We start from the raw sequence: 20,022 nt of genomic DNA, 5'->3' as shown, positions 1-20,022 counted from the left end.
GTCCCATAGCCAGGATCCATGGGTCCAGGAACCAAGGGGTGGAAATGGGAGTGGCACCACTTGCTATTACCTCTAGTGATCTACTAGGAAAAATTTTGCTTCCTGTCCCTGCAACCCTGAGCTCTGCTGGTCTGCAGGTTTTAGTTCCAAAAGGGGGAGTGCTTCCACCAGGAGAAACAGCAATGATTCCATTGAAATACTACCACCTGGTCACTTTGGGTTACTCATGCCCCTGGATCAACAAGCCAAGAAGGGACATTATTGGCCGGGGTGATTGATCTTGACTATTGGGGAAATAGGACTGCAGCTACGCAATGGAGGTAAAGAAGAGTTTTCCTGGAATATAGGAGATCCCCTAGGATGCCTTTTAGAACTACCATACCCTGTGATTAAAATCAGTGGAAAACTGCAACATCTCAATCCCGGCAGGACTACCAATGGCTCTGAAACTTCAGGAATGAAGGTTTGGGTCACCCCACCAGTTAAAGAACCACAGCCAGCTGAAGTGCTTGCTAAGGATAAAGGGAACATGGAATGAGAAGTGGAAGAAGGTAGTGATAAATATGAACTACAACCACGTGATCAGTTACAGAAATGAGGACTGTAATGCTGCTTTGTTTGTGTTATACTATTTAAGTTGTAAGATATCAAGTTTAAGAATGAATATTACCCTATTTTAATGAATATACCCAAGTTTAAGAATGTACCATATTCTGGAGAGATTTAATGTGTTTCTGGTTATATGCAGGACAGTTGAGTATTGTTAGGTGAAAGAAACAATGTGTTTTATTGTTTTTTGTTTAGAAATTAAGTATGGTTTGAGGTGATGTGCATAGCTGCCAAGTTGACAAGGGGTGGACTGTCATGGTCAGGTTCATGTGTTAACTTGGCCAAGTGGTGGTACCTGTTTGTCTGGTTTGGCAAGTGCTGGCCTGTCTGTTGCTATGAGGACATTTCGGGAATTAAATCATGAGCACATCAGCTGCATCCACAGCTGATTCCATTTGTAATCAGCCAAGGGGAATGTCTTCTTTAATGAGTGATGCTTAATCTAATCACTGGAAGCCTTTTAAGGAGGATTTAAAAGAGACAGGCTCTTTTCTTGCTTCGGCTAGCAAGCCTCTCCTGTGGAGTTCATCCAGACCCTCCATTGGAATCGTCAGCTTCACAGCCTGCCCTTCAGATTTTGGATTCTGCGTTCCCATGGTTACATGAGACACTTTTATAAATTTTACATTTACAAATATTTCCTGTTGATTCTGTTTCTTTCCCTAACTGATACACATGTCTTAGGTGAAAAGCAATAGTTAAGTTTCGGGAATCTATTACAGATGGTAATAATAATATATAAATATAATAACAGATTAATAAGTTTTGCCTTCATATGTTCCTGTATGAAATTATATTGCTCAAACTACTTAATATTATCTAATTAACACAGCATTCTGTCAGAGAAAAGATATTAGATAAAGATGGTTTCACTTTTAAATTCATGTTTACATCAATAAGCAAGTTTTTCTTGTAGTCACTATATTGTCCAATTTGGACAGCCTTAGCTTAACCCATCTGTTTGGCCACCAGCCTCCTTACACACCATTTATTTCTTCTTCTAGTATTTGCTCTTGCTGTTCATGGAACCTGGAGTGTCCTCCCTCTTGTTTTCTGCCTAGCTAAACTTTACCCTGTCTTCAAAGTTCAGTTCAAATCCTCTCTGCTCTATAAGTTACTCTTTCTAAAGCCTCCCAGAGAGTTTTCCCTTGCTGCACTCCATATATACTTAATTTTATACAGTTCAAGATTTAACTATTTTCTAATTGGTTTAAGTATGCCCTCGTGGTCTCCTCAATTTGATTGTCACTGCTTGCTTTGAATTCTGAACACTTATTTGATCTGAAGGAATTAGACTAAGAAATAAGTAAGGACTAAACTAGGTTGCTAAGGCAAGAGTAGGAATACAGGGAAGATCCTGGCATTAGAAGGAAGAAGGAAAGCAGTGTAGTTCAACCTCACCTTTGAGTCTGGATGGTTGGAGAAGCAGGAGTCCTGCAGAGAAGAAAATGAATTAGCTCCTTAAATATCAGGCTGTATTTTAAATATTCCTTCTTCATCTTTTACTGACGTAAAGGGGAGTGCTTATGTACTACGTAAAGGGTAGTGCTCACCTACCAATTTTTTTCTTTAATGCAACTTTTTAAAGGCAATGTTATTGAGATGTATTCACACACCATACAGTCCATCCTAAGTATACACTCGATGGCTCACAGTATCATCACATAGTTGTGCATTCATCGCCACAATCAATTTTAGAACACTTCATTACTCCAAAAAGAAAAACCTTTTGTACTCCCTATTTTTGACACTTACATTGATGTGGTATCTTTGTTACAATTGATAAAAAGAGAAAACTAAAATATTACTGTTAACTGTAGTCCATAGTTTGCCTTATCACCTATCGATTTTTAAGGTCATATATATTCTTCCTTTAGGCTGTGCCACTCACCTTTAGCTGTTTGATGCTCTTCAGTACCTTAAGAAGAAAAATCAGATCCATCCAGTATAAAAGTTGATTCAACTAGTGAATTGGATCATAAACTTTTTTTAGGGCAGGCAGCATGTAATCTTTGTGTCTTTTGGCTCCTTGATCGTACTATTCAATTATTACTGGTTGATAATTCAGTAATTTGGCTTTCTAAACTCTTGAAAAAAGAAAAAGTTGTGTTTTTATCACAAATACATATCAAATTTGGAGCAGAAAATTTATACTGGGAATTTACATAAAAAATGGTAAAATATTTAGTGGTATAGCATCAAGGCAGTTAATGCATTCTTGTTGTGTAAAATGTCTATAGTTTTACTAGCAATTTAAATGAAATTATTTTTCAGTAGCTGGGAATTGATACAAGACTTGTGTTTGCATACAGTTTTATGGGTAAAGAGTTAGTTGGATGAACTAAAAAATATTTAAAAATAAGGCGATACTATTACACTATTTCAAATATATGAAGTTTTCTCAGTATTGATTTTTTTTCCCATTAGGTACCTGCATTATTGCATATTGGCGATATGGTTCATGGCTTGGGGCAATCAGTTGTCCAATCTGTAGACAAACGGTAATGTTTCTATATGGAAAGAATCATTTATGCTAATTCATTTTGTAAATTTTTAGTTTCAGTATCAAAATTTTGTATCACTTTATTTTTTACCCAAAGTATCTATGATGTCACTGTTATTTTAAAAGGCATTTTTAAGACATGATCTCAAAAAGGGTAATTGCCTTTGAAGTCTTATATTTTTACTGAAAAAAAAAAAAAAGAAAACCTCATAAATGAATCCCCCTCACAATCCTTATCCAATCTTTGTTGTAATACCAACAGAGCATTAACTGAATAGCTAATCAGGAGTAAGAAAATATACCACATATACTACTTTTGAAAAAAAAGAAAACCACTTTTATTTCTTTTTAATCTGCCCTTTTGCACTGAGGGTTCAGATAGCTTTAGATAATGAAAAATAATTTTTAAAATGTTCCAGTTCTTTTAGAGACACATCCACATTGCATTGTACAGAACAGATTAGAACACTAGTCAGTATAGAAACCACCTCAGGAGGGAAGCAGTGGATTTTTATTAATTTGAAGAATTAAAATGATAGCACCATGTGAAAAACTATAATGTGCCAAATTTTGTCAATCTCTTTGACAAACTAGAAAACAAAGTGATGTTCAATATGAGAAGCCGAAGTTCTTAGCTTTTTAATTAGTAAACATTTCAAAATAGGACCTTCTATCAGTTGTAAACAGTCATTATTTCCTAATACCCTTATTTTATTTTTCATATATATATATATATATATATATATATATATATATATATATATATATATATATATATATATACACCTTTCTGATAGCAAGTTATTAACATGTAAAAAGATCGTATTTCCTTAGGAGTCTTTCAGCAAGTAAAATGAAGTCCTAAAAAGTGATAGAGGAGATCTATGTAAAGATGTCAGACTGAATGCTGCACACATTTACTTTTGTTCCTTCTTGAAACCTCAGTAAAATAACAGTAAAAGGAATTTTGTAAAGGCATAAATCCCCAGAGACCAAAAAAAAATAAATGACAGAAGAGGCAACAATTTTTCAAAAATGCCATGTGAAATATAGCAGCAGGCATACAGAAAAGCACCCAATGAATAATCACATGGCAATGCTCAAGTAACCACCACCAAAATAAATAGAAACTTGTCATCAACCCCAGAGAGAGGCCCCCCTCTGAGCACCCCTGCCCCCTCACCTAGAGGTAAGCACTAAAGTGGCTAGTAAGCAATTCCATTATTTTCTTTATAGTTTTACTACATAGATATACCTCTAAATATTGTTTAGTTGTGCCTGATTTTTCAACTTTATATAAACAAAACCACATGGTATGTATTATTTTTAAAAATACACCCACACATATATATAAATATCTTTCCTTCAGCATTTACTTTGATTTTCTCCATTTTTTTGGTACTGAAAGGAAGGTTCAAGTTTTTCTCTTCCTTCCTTCTTGCTTCCACATACCCTTTCACACTTAATTTTTTTTATTAACGTGATTAAAAAGAAAATTGATTTTTTTGTACTGCCTCCAGTTGATTTGATGAGTGGTCCATGTACTACTTATCATCATCTTTTCCCATCTGTCAGCAACATTGAGACCATAAGTTGTAGGTCTTTGCATTAAAGAATTAGCCTTGCCACCTGTGTCCTTTTCTTGATTCTAACCGTGGCTTTTCTTAAGGTTTATGTATATTGGTTGGTATTTTCCTTTGTACCATCCATAAAAGGAATTTTTGGATTGTAAAAAAATTCCTTGTACTGGTTCTACAACTGTAGAGCAGTTCATCTTGGAGGCAAGGCAGGTGGCAGATACCTGCTCAACCTTTCACTGGGCTCCTTTTATAAATGGATATGGAGATAATAATGTACCAGCTCTTACCACGTCTCATCCCAAAATGCATACACAGACAAAAGTTCTACACATATTTCAAGGCCTAGCTTAAATTTCAAACTTTCTGAACACCCCAGGCAGAAGAGATATCTACTCTCATGTCATCATTATAGCACCTACCACAGCATCCTGGAACAGGCTTTTGAACAGGTCTGCTTCTCCTTCTGTCTTGGTTATTGTGGTCACCAAGGGGCAGTCCGTGTCTTCATTTTTCTGTATGCCTAGAAGTTAGCAGTGCCTGACCCACAGTAGGTGCTCAGTTAATGTTTACTGAAAGAATGCATTTAAAAAAAAAAAAACTTGTAAAGGAAGAGATGGCTGTGCCTGCTCTTACCACCACCTACTGCTCGTAGTCACTCCTTTGTTTAGCTATTTGGAAAGCATTTGAACTGAAAGAATAAAAGCAACAGTTGGAAGATTTGAAATTACTGCTTCTTCCCATCTTTATGGGAATGACCTTTTTTGAAAGGTACTGTCATCTTCAGATTATCCCTGTGCAGTTGGGACATGTATGCCCCCTACCACTCCTATGGAGGAAGCTGGGTTAAAAGTATTACATTTTACATAACAGTATAAACAGTTACATTTTTTTACATTATAGTATATATTGCTGTTTGAGAACTAGTCCCTATTTAATCTCTGAATTATGGTTGATAGCATTCAGAGATGTTTCAGACATCAGTGAGAATAAGGAATCATGATTTTCATACCAAAAAAGAAATCCCTAATTTTTTCTCTCTCTAGGTGATAAATATTTTCATGTCACTTTTTGTACCTGAATATTTTTTCATCGTTCTTATATCTTCAAGTATCTGTTGGCCCAAACACAGTCTACTGCATTTATTCTTAGTGTGGACAAGAAAATACTAAAATCAGTGCTTGGATATGGTGCTCATTTTATTTTATAGGAGTTCAAATAACATTTTACATTGTATTTTATTATAAGGCAATAATATTATAGCTTACTTCCCCTTTCTCCATGTTGCTTATATGAAAAGAAACAAATGAAATATTAAATTCAGGAGCTTTTCTCATTCTATTGAGTAGTAACACAAAAATGAAAAAAGTTAATGATACAGAAAGATGTAATATTATTTTTTCTGTAATATACAGGTAACTCTACTCCTAACAGTATTTGGTGAAGAAAATCAATCTCAGGATGTTGTACGATTGCATCAAGATATTAATGATTATAACCGGAGATTCTCAGGGCAGCCCAGATCTGTAAGTAATGCTACAGTAGGTAAAAAAAAAAGTTAGAGGGAGCCGTTATACTTTTTTTTTTCCTAAACTAAAATTTTCCAACAAGTATTCTTTGAACTATGAAAAATCCCATTGCTTGTGTGTATTGGGTAAAGTTTTTAGATTTTTTCTCCTTCATTTTTGTTAATCACTGAGTTATATCTTTTTTCTTTCTTAAAAAAAAAAAGCAAAAACACAAATCAAACACATGATAAAAATTTATGAGAGAAACCAGCAAAAAAAAGCAGTAAGAAAAGCTGGAAGGAAATATAAAATTATTGACTCCCATGTGATCCTAAATCATGGTTTGTCTTATGAGAATTTCTGGAGTGTTCTAATTTTCTAGCTGCAGGAACACAGTATACCAGAAACAGAATGGATTTTAAAAAGGGGAATTTAATCAGTTGCAAGTTTACAGTTGTAAGGCCATAAAAATGTCCCAGTTAAAGCAAGTCTATAGACATGTCCAATCTAAGGCATCCAGGGAAAAATACCTTGATTCAAGAAGGCCGATGAAGTTCAGGGTTTCTCTCTCAGCTGGAAAGGCACATGGCGGGAAAGCCACATGGCGAACATAGTCAGGGTTTCTCTCTCATCTGGAAAGGCACATGACAAACACGGCACCTGCTAGCTTCGTCTCCAGGCTTAGTACTTTATGAAGCTCCCTGGGAGGCATTTTCCTTCTCCATCTCCAAAAGTCGCCGACTGGTGAACTCTGCAACGTTTTGAAGCTTTCTCCAAAATACTTCTTCTTTTATAGGATTCCATTAAACTAATCAACACCCACGTTTAACAACCATCTAATCAAGTTTAATACCCACACGAGTCATATCTCTGTGGAGATAACCTAAGCAACTTTCTAACCTATAATACTGAATAGAGATTAGAAGAAATGGCTGCTTTTACAAAATGGGATTAAGATTAAAACGTGGACTGTTCTAGGGTGCATAAATCCTTTCAAACTGGCACATGGAGAGACATTTACAATTGTGGTTTTTTTTGTTTTTGTTTTTGTTTTGTGCATAGGCAGGCACCGGGAATCGAACCTGGGTCTCCAGCACAGCAGGCAAGAACTCTGCCACTGTGCCACTGTCGCACTGCCCTACAATTGTGTTTTATATTATTTACTCCCTTCCCTGTCCCACCCCGTCCCACCCCATCTGCCACCCCCACCCCAATTTGAAATGTGTCTAAATAACCCTAGGTTTAAAACTCTCTTTATTTGTTTTTGTTTCTGTTTTTTCTTTTTCGCATGGGCAAGCATCAGGAATTGAACCCAGGTCTCTGGCATGGCAGGCGAGAACTCTGCCTGCTGAGCTACCATGGCCTGCCCTGTTTTGTTTTTTTGTGTGTCATCTTAGTTTATTAAAAAAATATATTTTATTTTTAAAGAACACATTAATTACTACAGTTAACCTCTTCCCCAAAAAAGAGCATTTGGTAAATTTAAAATTACCACATTTTGCTGACTTATTACGGTTTTCTTAAAATCTAACAAATGATTCTAGAAGCGTGTACAGGACTGAATATGTACTTCCAAAGCCAGAATATACTAAGTACAAGTTTATATAGAAAGCCCAACCATCTCCTCTGAGCTTCAAACAAAACTGCTTAGTTTCCTCTCCACTTGGATGTTCCACTGATATCTCACACTTAACATATGTAATATTGAATTCCTGATTCCTTCAACTCAGTTTATTCTTTGCTCAGTCATACTCAACTCAGTAAATGGCAACAACTTCTATTCAAGCCCAAACCCTATGTACCATCTTTGATTTGCTCCTCTCCCTCGTTCCCTTCATCTGATCTACAAATAAGTCCTAACATTTCTTTTCTTTCTTTTTTTTTGGATGTCCCGTCATTTTTACCTCATAAAAATATCCTGACTGTGGCCACTCTTGTCTTTCACCATAGCCATCATATTAATCCAAGTCATGTCACCTGTTGCTTAGGACTCCTGCAGTGACCTTCTTACTTCTGCTTTTTTCTCTGCACAGCAGCCTGAGTAATGTTTTAAAAACAGAAATCAGACCATGGTGCTCTTGTGTTTTAAAACTTACAGTACTCTTGAATAATCACAGAAGCCTTATGATGACTTACAACGCTCTGCAATATCTGGTCCCTCCTTCCCTCTTTTTTTAAAAAATATTTTTATTGAGAACTATCTACACACATACAGTCCAATCATATTATACAATCATTGGCTCACAGTTATCATCACATAGTTGTGTATCCTTCATCAGGATCATTTTTAGAATATTTGCATCACTCCAGAAAAAGAAATAAAAAGAAAAAAAAGAACCCATACATCGCATATCCCTTACCCCTCCCTCTCACTGACCAACAGTATTTCAGTCTACCCAATTTTTACCCTTTATTTCCCTCCTATTACTTATTTATTTTTATCCTTACTTTTTTTTTTTTACTCATCTGTCCATACCCTGGATAAAAGGAGCATCAGACACAAGGTTTTCAGAATCATACAATCACATTGTAAAATCTATATAGTTAATACAGTCTTCAAGCATCAAGGCTACTGGAACACAGTTAAACAGTTTCAGGTACTTCCCTCTAGCCACTCCAATACACCATAAACTAAAAAGGGATACCTATATAATGCATAAGAATAATCTCCAGTATAACTCTTGACTCTATTTGAAATCTCTCAGCCCCTGACACTTTTATGTTGTCTCATTTCTCTCTTCCCTCTTTTGGACAAGAAGGCTTTCTCATTCCCATGATGCCAGCTCCCAGCTCATCCCTGGGAGTCATGTCTCATTTTCCTACATGAGCCATGGTGGGCAGTGAGTTCACCGGCCAAATTGGCTTAGAGAGAGAGGCCACATCTGAGCAACAACAGAGGTTCACTGTGGGGGTTACTCTTAGGCATAATTATCAGTATGCTTAGCTTCTGCTTTGTAGGAATAAGCTTCATAGGGATAAGCCCCAAGATTGAGGGCTCAGCCTATTGAATTAGTTGTCCCCACTGTTTATGAGAATATCAGGAATTCCCCACATGGGGAAGTTGAATATTTCTTCCTTTCTCCTCAGTCCCCCAAGGAGACTTTGCAAATACTTTTTTATTCTCTGCCCAGATTACTCTGGGATATATCAAGCATTACACTAAACCAACACAATCTCACACCCTATTCAAGATGCCATGTAATTATGGCTTCAAGTAAACTGATCATACAAGTTAAAATAGATAATGTGCTCCCCAAAATATAAATTTTGTACCAAATAAACATATCTCTGTTGATCTCACACAGAGTTTGAAGTTTAAGAATATGGGCCATATCACCCTTTACCCAGTATTCTGATTTACCTTAGTCCTATCCAGATCAGCTTCACTCATATCCCTAGATGAAGTCTGATCATATTTTGAGCTTTTTGAACAGTTGCTGAATGGGGTAATGCTGACTTTGATAGCTTTAGTGCTCTAACTCTGAGTCCCAGGTGTCATGTAAATACCCCAAGTTTCAGGGAATGACCAGATTATGTACAAATAGCTCAGTATCTCAGAAGTTAGAAATGTTAGTTACAACTCCTAAATATATGTGACTTCTATAAGAGCTTACAATCTAGGAACCTTTACAGTAGCCCCAACTTGATAACCCATGCTCTCGACTTCAATTCTCTGACTTTGTAAAATTACACTTAATCCATATGAGTGAGGCATGATAATATTTGTCTTTTTGCTTCTGATATTTCATTCAACTTACTGTCCTTAAGATTCATTGATCTAGTTGCATGCTTTACAACTTCATTCGCTCCTGCAGCTGCTTAGTATTCCTTGTATGTAAACACCACAGTTTCCCCTTCCAATCCTGAGTCATTATACCCTTCAGCCACCTCCATCCATTGCAAATGGTAAACAGCAGTGTGCAAATGTCCATTTATGTCCCCACTATCAGTTCCTCCAGGTATATACCTAATAATGGGGTTGCAAGATCATACGGCAACCCCACCCCTGTCTCCTGTGGAACCACCACACTGCCCCCCAGAGGGGCTGCACCTCTCAGCTTCCCTAACACCGGTGAATAGGTAATTCTCCTTCTCCATGTTCTCTAGCATTTGTTTCTGTCCATTCATTTTTAAACAGTTTTATTTGCACATCATAACTAGTCCTATCTAAGTTACTAGACATGCCTTTGCCACCAAAATCTAAATGAAGACAATTCCTTTTCTTCTGCATATAATCCATACCCTGCCCGCCCCCCCATCCCCGCTTGTTGACATTTAGTTTTGGGATGATGCCTTTGTTAACATTCAGTGGAAGCATATTACAATGTTACTGTTGATTATGGACCCTAGCTTGCATTGATTGTACCTTTTCCTGTATACCATCCATTTTCAACCCTTTGCAATGTTGACATTCATTTGTTCTCCCTCATAAAAAAAAAGTTTTCATATTTGTACATTTAATCACCATAATTGTCCACTCTAGGCATTCCTAAATTATACTGTCCCAGTCTTTATTCTTTCTTTCCTTCTGGTTTCATATGTGCCCCTAGCCCTTCTCCCTCAATCATACACATTTAGCTTCATTCAGTGTACTTATATTATTGAGCTATCATCAGGTAGTATTGTGCTATCCATTTCTGACTTTTTATAATCAGTCCTGCTGCACAATGTGTATTCCTTCAGCACCCAATGCCCAATTTCATCCCTTTTTCTATCTGCTGATAGCCTGTGTTCTTAACTTTAATTCTCAAAGTTCATTCATTAATATTAGTTCATATTAATGAGACCATACAATATTTGTCCTTTTGTTTCTGGCTAATTTCACTCAAAATAATGTCTTCAAGATCATCCACATTGTTACATCTTCATGACTGTGTTCTGTCTTATAGCTGCATACTATTCCATTGCATGTGTATATACCATAGCTTGTTTAACCACTTGTCCATTGATGGTCATTTGGGCTGTTTCCATTTCTTGTCAGTCATAAATGCTGCTAAAAACATTGGTGTGCAAATGTCCATTTGTGTCCTTACTTCATTTCCTCTGGATATATACCCAGTAATGGGATTGTTGGTTCTTATGACAATTCTATACTTACCTTCTTGACGAACCGTCAAACCACCAAACTGCCTTCCAGATTGATTGTACCATTTTACATTCCCACCACCAATGGATAAGTGTGCTCTGTTTTGTTTTTTTTTTTTAGGATGGCCATTCTAGTAGGTGGAAGATGATATTTCATTGTGATTTTGATTTGCATTTCCCTAATAGCCAGTGAAGTTGAGTATTTTTTTCATGTGCCTTTTAGCCATTTGCATTTCCTCTTCTGAGAAGTATCTTTTGTCCATTTTTTTAATAGGGTTGCTTGTCTTTTTGTTGCTGAGTTGAGGGTATCTTTATATATTCTGGATACTAAACCCTCATCTGATATGTGGTTTCCAAATATTGTCTCCCATTGCACAGGCTGCCTTTTTTCGTTCCTGACAAAGTTCTTTGATACACTAAAGTGTCTAATTTTCAGGAGATCCCATTTATCTATTTCTTTTTTCAATGCCCGTGCTTTGGGTGTAAAGTCTAGGAAACCACCTCCCATTACAAGATTTATGAGATTACAAGGTTTATAAGATATTTCCCTACCTTTTCTTCTAATAGTTTTATGGTCTTAACTCAGATATTTGAGTCTTTGATCCATTTTGAGTTCATTTTTATATAAGGTGTGAGATATGGATCCTGTTTTATTCTTTTGCTTATGGATATCCATTTCTCTAAATACCATTTATTGAAGAAGCTGCTCTGTCCCAGGTGGGTTGGCTTGACAGCCTTATCAAAGATCACTTGCCGTAGGTGAGAAATAGAGGGTCTATTTCTGATCACTCAATTCTATTCCATTAGTCAGTATATCTAGCTTTATACCAGTACCATGCTGTTTTGACCACTGTAGCTTCATAATATGCTTTAAAGTCAGGTAGTGTGAGACCTCCCACTTCATTGTTCTTTCTCAAGATATCTTTACCTATTCAGAGTACCCTTCCTTCCCAAGTAAATTTGGTTATTGGTTTTTCTATTTCTGCAAAGTAAGTTTTCGTGATTTTAATTGGTAGTGCATTGAATTTATAAATCATTTCGGATAGAATTGACATCTTAGCTATATTTAGTCCTGCACTCCATGCATACGGTATGCCCTTCCATTTATTTAGGTCTTACATGATTTCTTTTAACAATTTCTTAACAATTTTCTGTGTATAGGTCTTTTGTATCCTTAGATAAATTTATTCCTAAATAACTGATGCTTATGCTTGTTATTGTAAATGGAACTTTTTTCTTGATTTCTTCCTCAGATCAGTCATCACTAGTGTACAGAAACACTACTGATTTGGGGGTGTTGATCTTGTACCTGCGACTTTGCTGTAATAATTTATTAGCTGTAGTGGCTTTGCTGTAGATTTAAAAAATTTTTTTTCAATTTAATAAGCTATTTATGGCAATAGTCATAGAAGAGGGAGCTTCTCCTGCTCTCACTGAGATGGATTATCCATCTGCTTTTCTCATGGCTGATGAGTCATCTTTTAAGTCCTTCTTAACTAGACCCCTTTCAGAGAGCTTTCCCTGATCAACTATGATATTCTCTATTATTGCCATCTGTACATTTCCTTCCTAGTGTTTGTCACACATAGTACTCAAACCTTGTTCATTATCTTTCTCTCGCTAGACTGAAAATTCCACGAAGGCACGGACTGTGTCTGTTTAGTTCACTATATAATCCCAGTGCCATGTTCAGTACCTGAGTCACAATAGGCCCTTGATGTTTCTTGACTAAATTAATGAGTTATTCTTAAGAATTGATATAACTCTTCCTAGCCAAGAATATCAAACTGTTAAAATGCTTCAGTAATAAAATGTGTTCTTCTGTGGTCCCTTGCACATACACCTTATTCTTTGATGTCATGTACCTTTGAGGGCATATGGTTTCAACTGTTGTGGAAGACAATGGGTAAATCTTTTAGGTGTTTAAGCAACAAGAAAACTTAATCCAGTCGCTTTTATCCTCCACAGTTATCTGCAAACTTTTTTGCTGTTCAGCAAATTTTATTTTTTTATCATCCAGTGACATTCGAAGGATGATTCTTATATAATTAACAGATTTATATAAATGATGATAACCATATTAAAAGTGAAAGAAATAGCTCTGATAAAGGATAGAAAGAAATTCAAAAGACATACTTGTTGTTCACTAGAATATTTAAAGTGACTTGCTATAGCCTTTGTTAAACTGTGCAGCTGTTTTGCTTTAAATATTAGTTTCTTCCATAGGGAATGGAAAATTAACATAGGAAGTGATTCTAAAAAGATCATTCTTGTTCTTTTGTGACCAGTATTCCAAAAGGAGTTATAAGGCTTTCCTTATCTGGAAGGGTTTTTTGAACTGTTTCCTCCATACTTGCTCAGTTCTTCCCATGTTTGTTTCCGTGCCATCTCAGTTTATTTTTTGGCACTTTGTGAAACAAAACATATCCAGAGTTGAATTTGTGATTTTTATATAGATTGCTTAAAAATAGCTGAACTGTGGGCAGAATGGCCATAGGAAGTGATTTATTCTTCTGGTTAGTTTCTCATAATAGATCATTACTAGACAGGACCTTGTAAGTCACGTAGTCAAATAGCCACACTTGACAAACGAGGAGTTTGCCATTGCTGAGAGCAAAGTGACTTGCTTAGGGTTATACAAATAGGTATTGGTTTAATTTCTCTCTCCTTTTTTAAAATTTATTATTATTTTTATATTTACTGAAATATAATTCACATGGCATAATGTGTACCTATTTAAAGTATACAATTAAATGGTTTTTAGTGTATTTGCAGAATATTTTCATCATCTCAAAAAGAAATTTTGTACCCATTAGCAGTCATTTCCTATTCTATCCTTTACCTCTCCATAGTCCGTGGTAACCACTAATCTACTTTCTGTCTCCATACATTGTCTATTCTAGACATTTCATATGAATGGGATCATATAACATATGGTCTTTTGTGTCTGGCTTCTTTCACTTAACATAATGTTTTCAAGGTTCATCCATGTTGTAGCATGTTTCAGTTCTTCCTTCCTTTTTATTGCCAAATATTCCATTGCATGCATATACAACTTTTTATTTATCCATTCATCAGTTGATGGATATTTGGGTTGTTTCTACTTTTTGGCTATCATGTATAATGCTGCTATAAATATTCATGTACCAGTTTTTGTGTGGATGCATGTTTTCATTCTTCTTCATTAAATATCTAGGAGTGGAATTGCTGTATCATATTATACCTCTGTGTTTAAAATTTTGAAGAACAGTCAAACTGTTTTCCAAAATAGCTGTACCAGAAAAGCCTGAAGCAATTTCTGCACATCTTTCAACTGTGTAAATTTTTATGTTCATTTGTATAAGCTTCATGATTCATGTGTTTTTCTGTACATATTCAGGAATTTATTAGGACCTGTATATAGAAAATCTTTATGGCAATTAGTAATTTGATTAAACTCATGCTAAGCTGATTAAACATATTAAGCTGATTAAACATCCTATCTATAAAGAAATCAGTTTCAGTACTATTTTTAGACTTTCAAAGCCATAAAAGTTGATAATGTTTAGATGTGTATTATCTGGCAGTTTATGAAGGTCTTTTATGTATACTGTCTCTTTTAGTTCTTAGAAGTTCTGTGGTATATAAATGTTCAATTTGTTATTGAATTTTCTCCAGTAAATTAAATAGCTTTCCCCAAGGTCACCTGGCTAATAAGTGACTTTGAATTCACAACCAGATCTTTCTGATTTTAATACTGAAGCTTGAGCTCAAGCCTCAGACTATAATCGTATATACTAGGTTGTTAATTTAGTTTATTTTACTAACTCAAATTAGAGATGACTTGAGTTTTGCATTACTGTATCCCATATTTTAACCTTGTTGACACTTAGGTGCTTTTGAGTTATCTCTAGTAAGACCTATTTTGTAAGAATTTAGTAATCAAAGAACTATTTTTATATAAAATGCATAATTAGAAAACATGATGTGCAATCAACAGGTAAAACTCCTTAGTATATCTTACCTGAGTTTTTCTACATAAGAAAATTCTATGATTTTGAAATTTTACACCTTAGATACCAAATCATAATATTTGTTCTTTCTCCTACCAGATTATGGAAAGAATTATGGATCTGCCCACTTTACTGAGGCATGCATTCAGGGAAATGTTTTCAGTAGGAGGCCTTTTCTGGATGTTCCGCATCAGGATAATTCTTTGTTTGATGGGAGCTTTTTTCTACCTTATATCACCTCTAGATTTTGTTCCTGAAGCCTTGTTTGGAATTCTAGGCTTTCTAGATGATTTTTTTGTCATCTTTTTGTTGCTGATTTACATCTCTATTATGTATCGCGAAGTGATAACACAGAGGCTAAACAGATGAAAAACAAATGAGACAAGAATATTTGAGCTCATGTATAGAATCAGAGATCCATGGCATTATAAAGCATTTGAATATTATCTTACAGGCTTAAAACCACTGTATGACAAACATTTGATTATCAGTTGACAAATAGCTAGCAGTATATAACTGGAATTTTAACATGTTGCAGGTTCTAATATTATAGTTAGAATTATAATGATTTACAACTATATCTTGATTCTATGTTGTCTATAAAGTCTCTGGAAAAATTAGAATTATATAAAAAGGGATTTTTATATATTTTTCTTTCCTCAAAAATGACTCAGATTAATTGGATGTTTAGTGAGATATATCTTACTAAATTTATCTTCCTCAGTAGGTACTTATATGATAATATATGATTATGAAACTCATCTAAATATTTTCATTACAATAATTGTATAATATTGAGGGACAGTCAGTGTTTCCTTTAATACTAGCAAAGTTTTGTGCATTTGGAGCAGTTCTGTTTTTTCCATTCTGGTACAATTCTTTTATCAGCTGAAACTGAGGAAAGAAACTTGAGCTTAATAATTTGATTTCATATTCTGCTTTACAGAACAATTTTTTAACCAGTGGGAGAATTAACTAGATGAAAAACATTTATCTCTAGGCAGCACACTTGATGTCCACAGCTGTGACTTTGAATTTGTTCCTTTTATAAGATTAGTATATGAAAGTAACTTGTGAAGGGATAATTTTTTCATGAACTTGGGTGACACTGCAGACACTTTGTAGTTTGATGCATTTCTGGAGAAAGTGGATGTTCATGACTCTGACCATCAAAGCCCTTAGGAATTTTAAATTTGACTACTGAAATGACTGATTTAACTCTAGCAGCAAAATAAACAAATTTGGTTTTCTGTTCCACCAAAATACATAATATTGCCTCTACATGGCAGCATATAGCCCCTCACATATAAAAACAACGTGTAGAATAAGCAAATATATGAAGCGAATAGGTAGGAAAGTTATCTTTTTTATTTTTGTGGCTATAACATAAGGATCTAATGTGCTCTTCTACAATTTTAGGTTAAGAAAGATAAATACCACAAGTATTATAAGATCCTAATTCACCTCGGCTAGCATTGTTCCTTAATGAACTTAGGGCAGTATGGAATAAGGTGATGCCCAGGAGTCAATGTTAGTTTAACTTGTGTTCACTGATAATAATATTATCCATTAATTTATTAGTGACCCTCAGTAAGTGTAGATAGGGAGATAAAGAGAAAAACTTGTCCAGTTTTCCCAAGTTAATCAGATTAGCCGACAACTAATGAGATTTTGAATGATGTGTCAAGAGTGGTGTTTCATAATTTGGGCATAGGACAAAGCTGTTGCTTGTCACAGAGAAAAACAATAATGCTTAAACATAGCACATTATAATTACAGCAATTTCTTATATACTTTGCATTTTATCCTTAATCAATTTTGTGACCAAGGCAGGGCATTACCTTTATTTTCCTAAATGAAATGCCCATGTTATAGATGAAAGTTTTTTGCTGAAGCCACATGACAATGAGTGAACTGAGATTGGACTCTTGGGACAGATGTATATGTTGCTTAGATTCTGATAGTGAAGGTTATTATGAAGGGGGAACAAAAGAGAAATTGAGAGGGATCCTCTGAAAGTCTTTCAGAATCTATCAGTCCTTCCTTGAAGTAGAATAGCTTAGGTATTTCTAAGAAAGGAAAAAGTCTAGAAAGATAACACATCAAGACTTCAGGAATTCTTCCAAATCATCTAACAGGGTAGCATACTTCATAGAGAAACAGTAGAGCTGCAGTCACCAACTTGAAGAGCAAATGCTGGGAATTTGTCACACCACAATTTATGAGACTAGAAAAGCATTTCATAGCAATTACAAATATGGTATGGGGCTATAGCAATGTCATTTTTGCAAGTATTTTCTGTGTATGTAAGTGTTCTGCTCCAACTGTCACATTTCTGGTTATAATAATTTTTTGTGATATTTTGAAATTCTTTCAGACTTTCCTGGGAAAAGTCTATTGCAGCAAATTTTGTAAGATACAAAATACTATATGATCAGGCGGGCCACAGTGGCTCAGTAGGCAGAGTTTTTGCCTGCCTGCCATGCCAGAGACCCGGGTTCAATTCCCGGTGCCTGCCAATGCAAAAAAATGAAAAAAAAAAAAACACAAAACTGTATGATCTGAAGTCTTATTAAATTGAAAAGGGAACATGCTGACATCTCAGAAATTTAGACCTGTTTCTTATATCACCTTCAGTTACAGAGAATAAATGCAGAGGGGACTTGAAAGAATATTTAAAGCAAGTAGAGTTAATCAGTGTTTTAAATATCATAGTAATAATTCTATGATTTAGAGTGAAATCATATAAATCTAACATTAATTTGGACTTTTTAAAACAACAATATTGTAACTGTCACAGAAACAAATGGTTCAACCCCAGGAGCAGAAAATAGGGTGGCTCTGTGGGGCACAAGACAGATGAAACAACTGTTTTCACTGCCTACTAAGACAGCAGTTTCAGTTACTACAGTTCACACCTTTTGATTCAAGCACAGGAAAAATGGAATTGTATAAATGATCCCTTGTGGCTGTGCAGATACCTACCTCACAGAGTTGTTGTAGATGATTGGTAGTTTGGTTCAAACTTTGCAATTTAAGAGTTTGTCAAGAAGTCTATTATTTTTGAATAAAAGCACGATATGTAAAATTTTAAAAATAGATGTTATTTTCCTGTTTCTTTGATATTGCTTCCTTTAAAATTCAGAACTCCCAAAATGGCATTCAATATACTGGCTGTAATGGCTTTCGTACTAAAGGGTATCCAATATCTCATCACATATCTAATTAATTTGGTTTAGATTTCTTAAAATTTGAAAGGTAGAAAAGAGGTATTTTGTTTTTAAGGAAAGTGATTTAATTGGGGCAGTCTATTAATGCTGGACAATAATGGAGGAATTCAGTGTTTAGCTTGATCCTCATTCCCTATCCTTTCTCCTTTGATTTATATTTGAATTGTATATTTGATAACTGAAATTTTCTTTTCAGAGTCTTATGTTTGCATCACACAAAACCCCAACTACCCACCCAGCCCTCAGAAACCCTGAATGTCCTCCAGGCCTTTCCATTTTGCTAAACAACAATCCATAAACTTGAGACTGTGGGAGGAGGTAGGAGTAGAGTATTCAAGGCTTTAGGCCTTAGAACTTAAGAGTCTCCCAGAGCCAAGGCAATACTGTTCAAGGACTGCTGACAGGAGGCGATACTATAACAGATCACAGACATGACCACTGAGTTTTGTGGTTCTATCAGAACCACACCGTCTTCATGGCACCAATATTTGTTCTAAGCATCAAGTTCTTGATTGCTCACGGTGTTGTAAGGATTCTACAATGAACTTCACCATCTTTTATCACTCTCTTCTGCAATCACCTGCGAATTCTGGCTTGTCCCATGTTCCAGAATGGTGCATGAGAGAAGTAAACACATCATAGAAACATTATGCTCAGGCCACTGTCCTTGATCTCCTTCTCACACTAGGGGGATTTGGCTTGGATTTCAGCTGTAGGCCTTTAGAGGAAAATATTATATGTGATGTAGAAGTGGGTGAAGGACTAACAATGTTTTAAAGTCACTGATATTTACAACAGTTTAGAATTTTTTTTTAGGTTGATCAATCCATTGAGCACTATCAATGGATTTGCATTGATTTTTTTACTTTTTATTGTGAAAAATAACATATATACCAAAAAATGATAAATTTCCAAGTACCTTCTAAAAAGTAGTTACACAACAGACTTTAAGGTTTGGCATGGGTTACATTACACTTCCACTATTTTTCATTTTTTCTTCTAGCTGTTCCAAGATGCTGGAGACCAAAAGAAATATTATATTGATTCAGTAGTCATATTCATTTTTTAAATCCTGTCTTCCCTTGTTTTTTCCTTTTTGTGAAAAATAGCATATACAAAAAAGCAGTAAATTTCAAAGTACAACAGTTAGTTGTAGAACAGATTTCAGAGTTTGGTATGGGTTACAAACCTACAATTTTAGGTTTTTACTTCTAGCTGCTCTAAGGTACTGGAAATTAAAAGAAATAACTGATTCAGCACTCACACCCATTTGTTAAACCTGGTCTCTGTATAATTCCACCATCACCTTTGATCATTCTCTCATTCTTTAGGGGTATTTGGGCTATGGCCATTCTAACTGTTTCAGTTTAGATTTCAATTTTTAAGAAAACATAAATTAAAAAAAATATTTTAAAATACCTGCTATTAAGATAAAAACAGTAACCCTTCTTCTAAACGATATTAGAGAAAACCTGTAATTTACATTTACATGAAAATCACCCTAATCTCTGTTTTACT

At 35.2% G+C, this 20,022-nt stretch overlaps 1 protein-coding gene across 7 annotated transcripts in view; it reads left to right on the top strand.

The window, feature by feature from the left end:
• The window catches only part of RNF170 (ring finger protein 170), a 45,453-nt gene extending 27,082 nt beyond the window's left edge, over positions 1–18,371 (top strand). For 6 of the 7 annotated variants that reach the window (XM_077152630.1, XM_077152629.1, XM_077152631.1 and 3 more), the window contains 3 exons: positions 3,037–3,110; positions 6,105–6,215; positions 15,374–18,371. In XM_077152630.1, coding sequence (XP_077008745.1) covers positions 3,037–3,110; positions 6,105–6,215; positions 15,374–15,643 — 455 coding nt within the window. In that variant the 3' untranslated portion in view covers positions 15,644–18,371. Of the gene's footprint in view, positions 1–3,036; positions 3,111–6,104; positions 6,216–7,259; positions 7,443–15,373 lie in introns of those variants that run through there. The other variant, XM_077152633.1, reaches the window with a different exon arrangement.
• The last annotated feature ends 1,651 nt before the right edge of the window (positions 18,372–20,022 follow it).

This window comes from Tamandua tetradactyla, chromosome 3 (genome assembly GCF_023851605.1).
Source record: "Tamandua tetradactyla isolate mTamTet1 chromosome 3, mTamTet1.pri, whole genome shotgun sequence".
Taxonomy (NCBI): Eukaryota; Metazoa; Chordata; class Mammalia; order Pilosa; family Myrmecophagidae; genus Tamandua; species Tamandua tetradactyla.
Note: the sequence above shows the minus strand (reverse complement) of the source record. Positions and strands in the feature narration are given on the sequence as shown.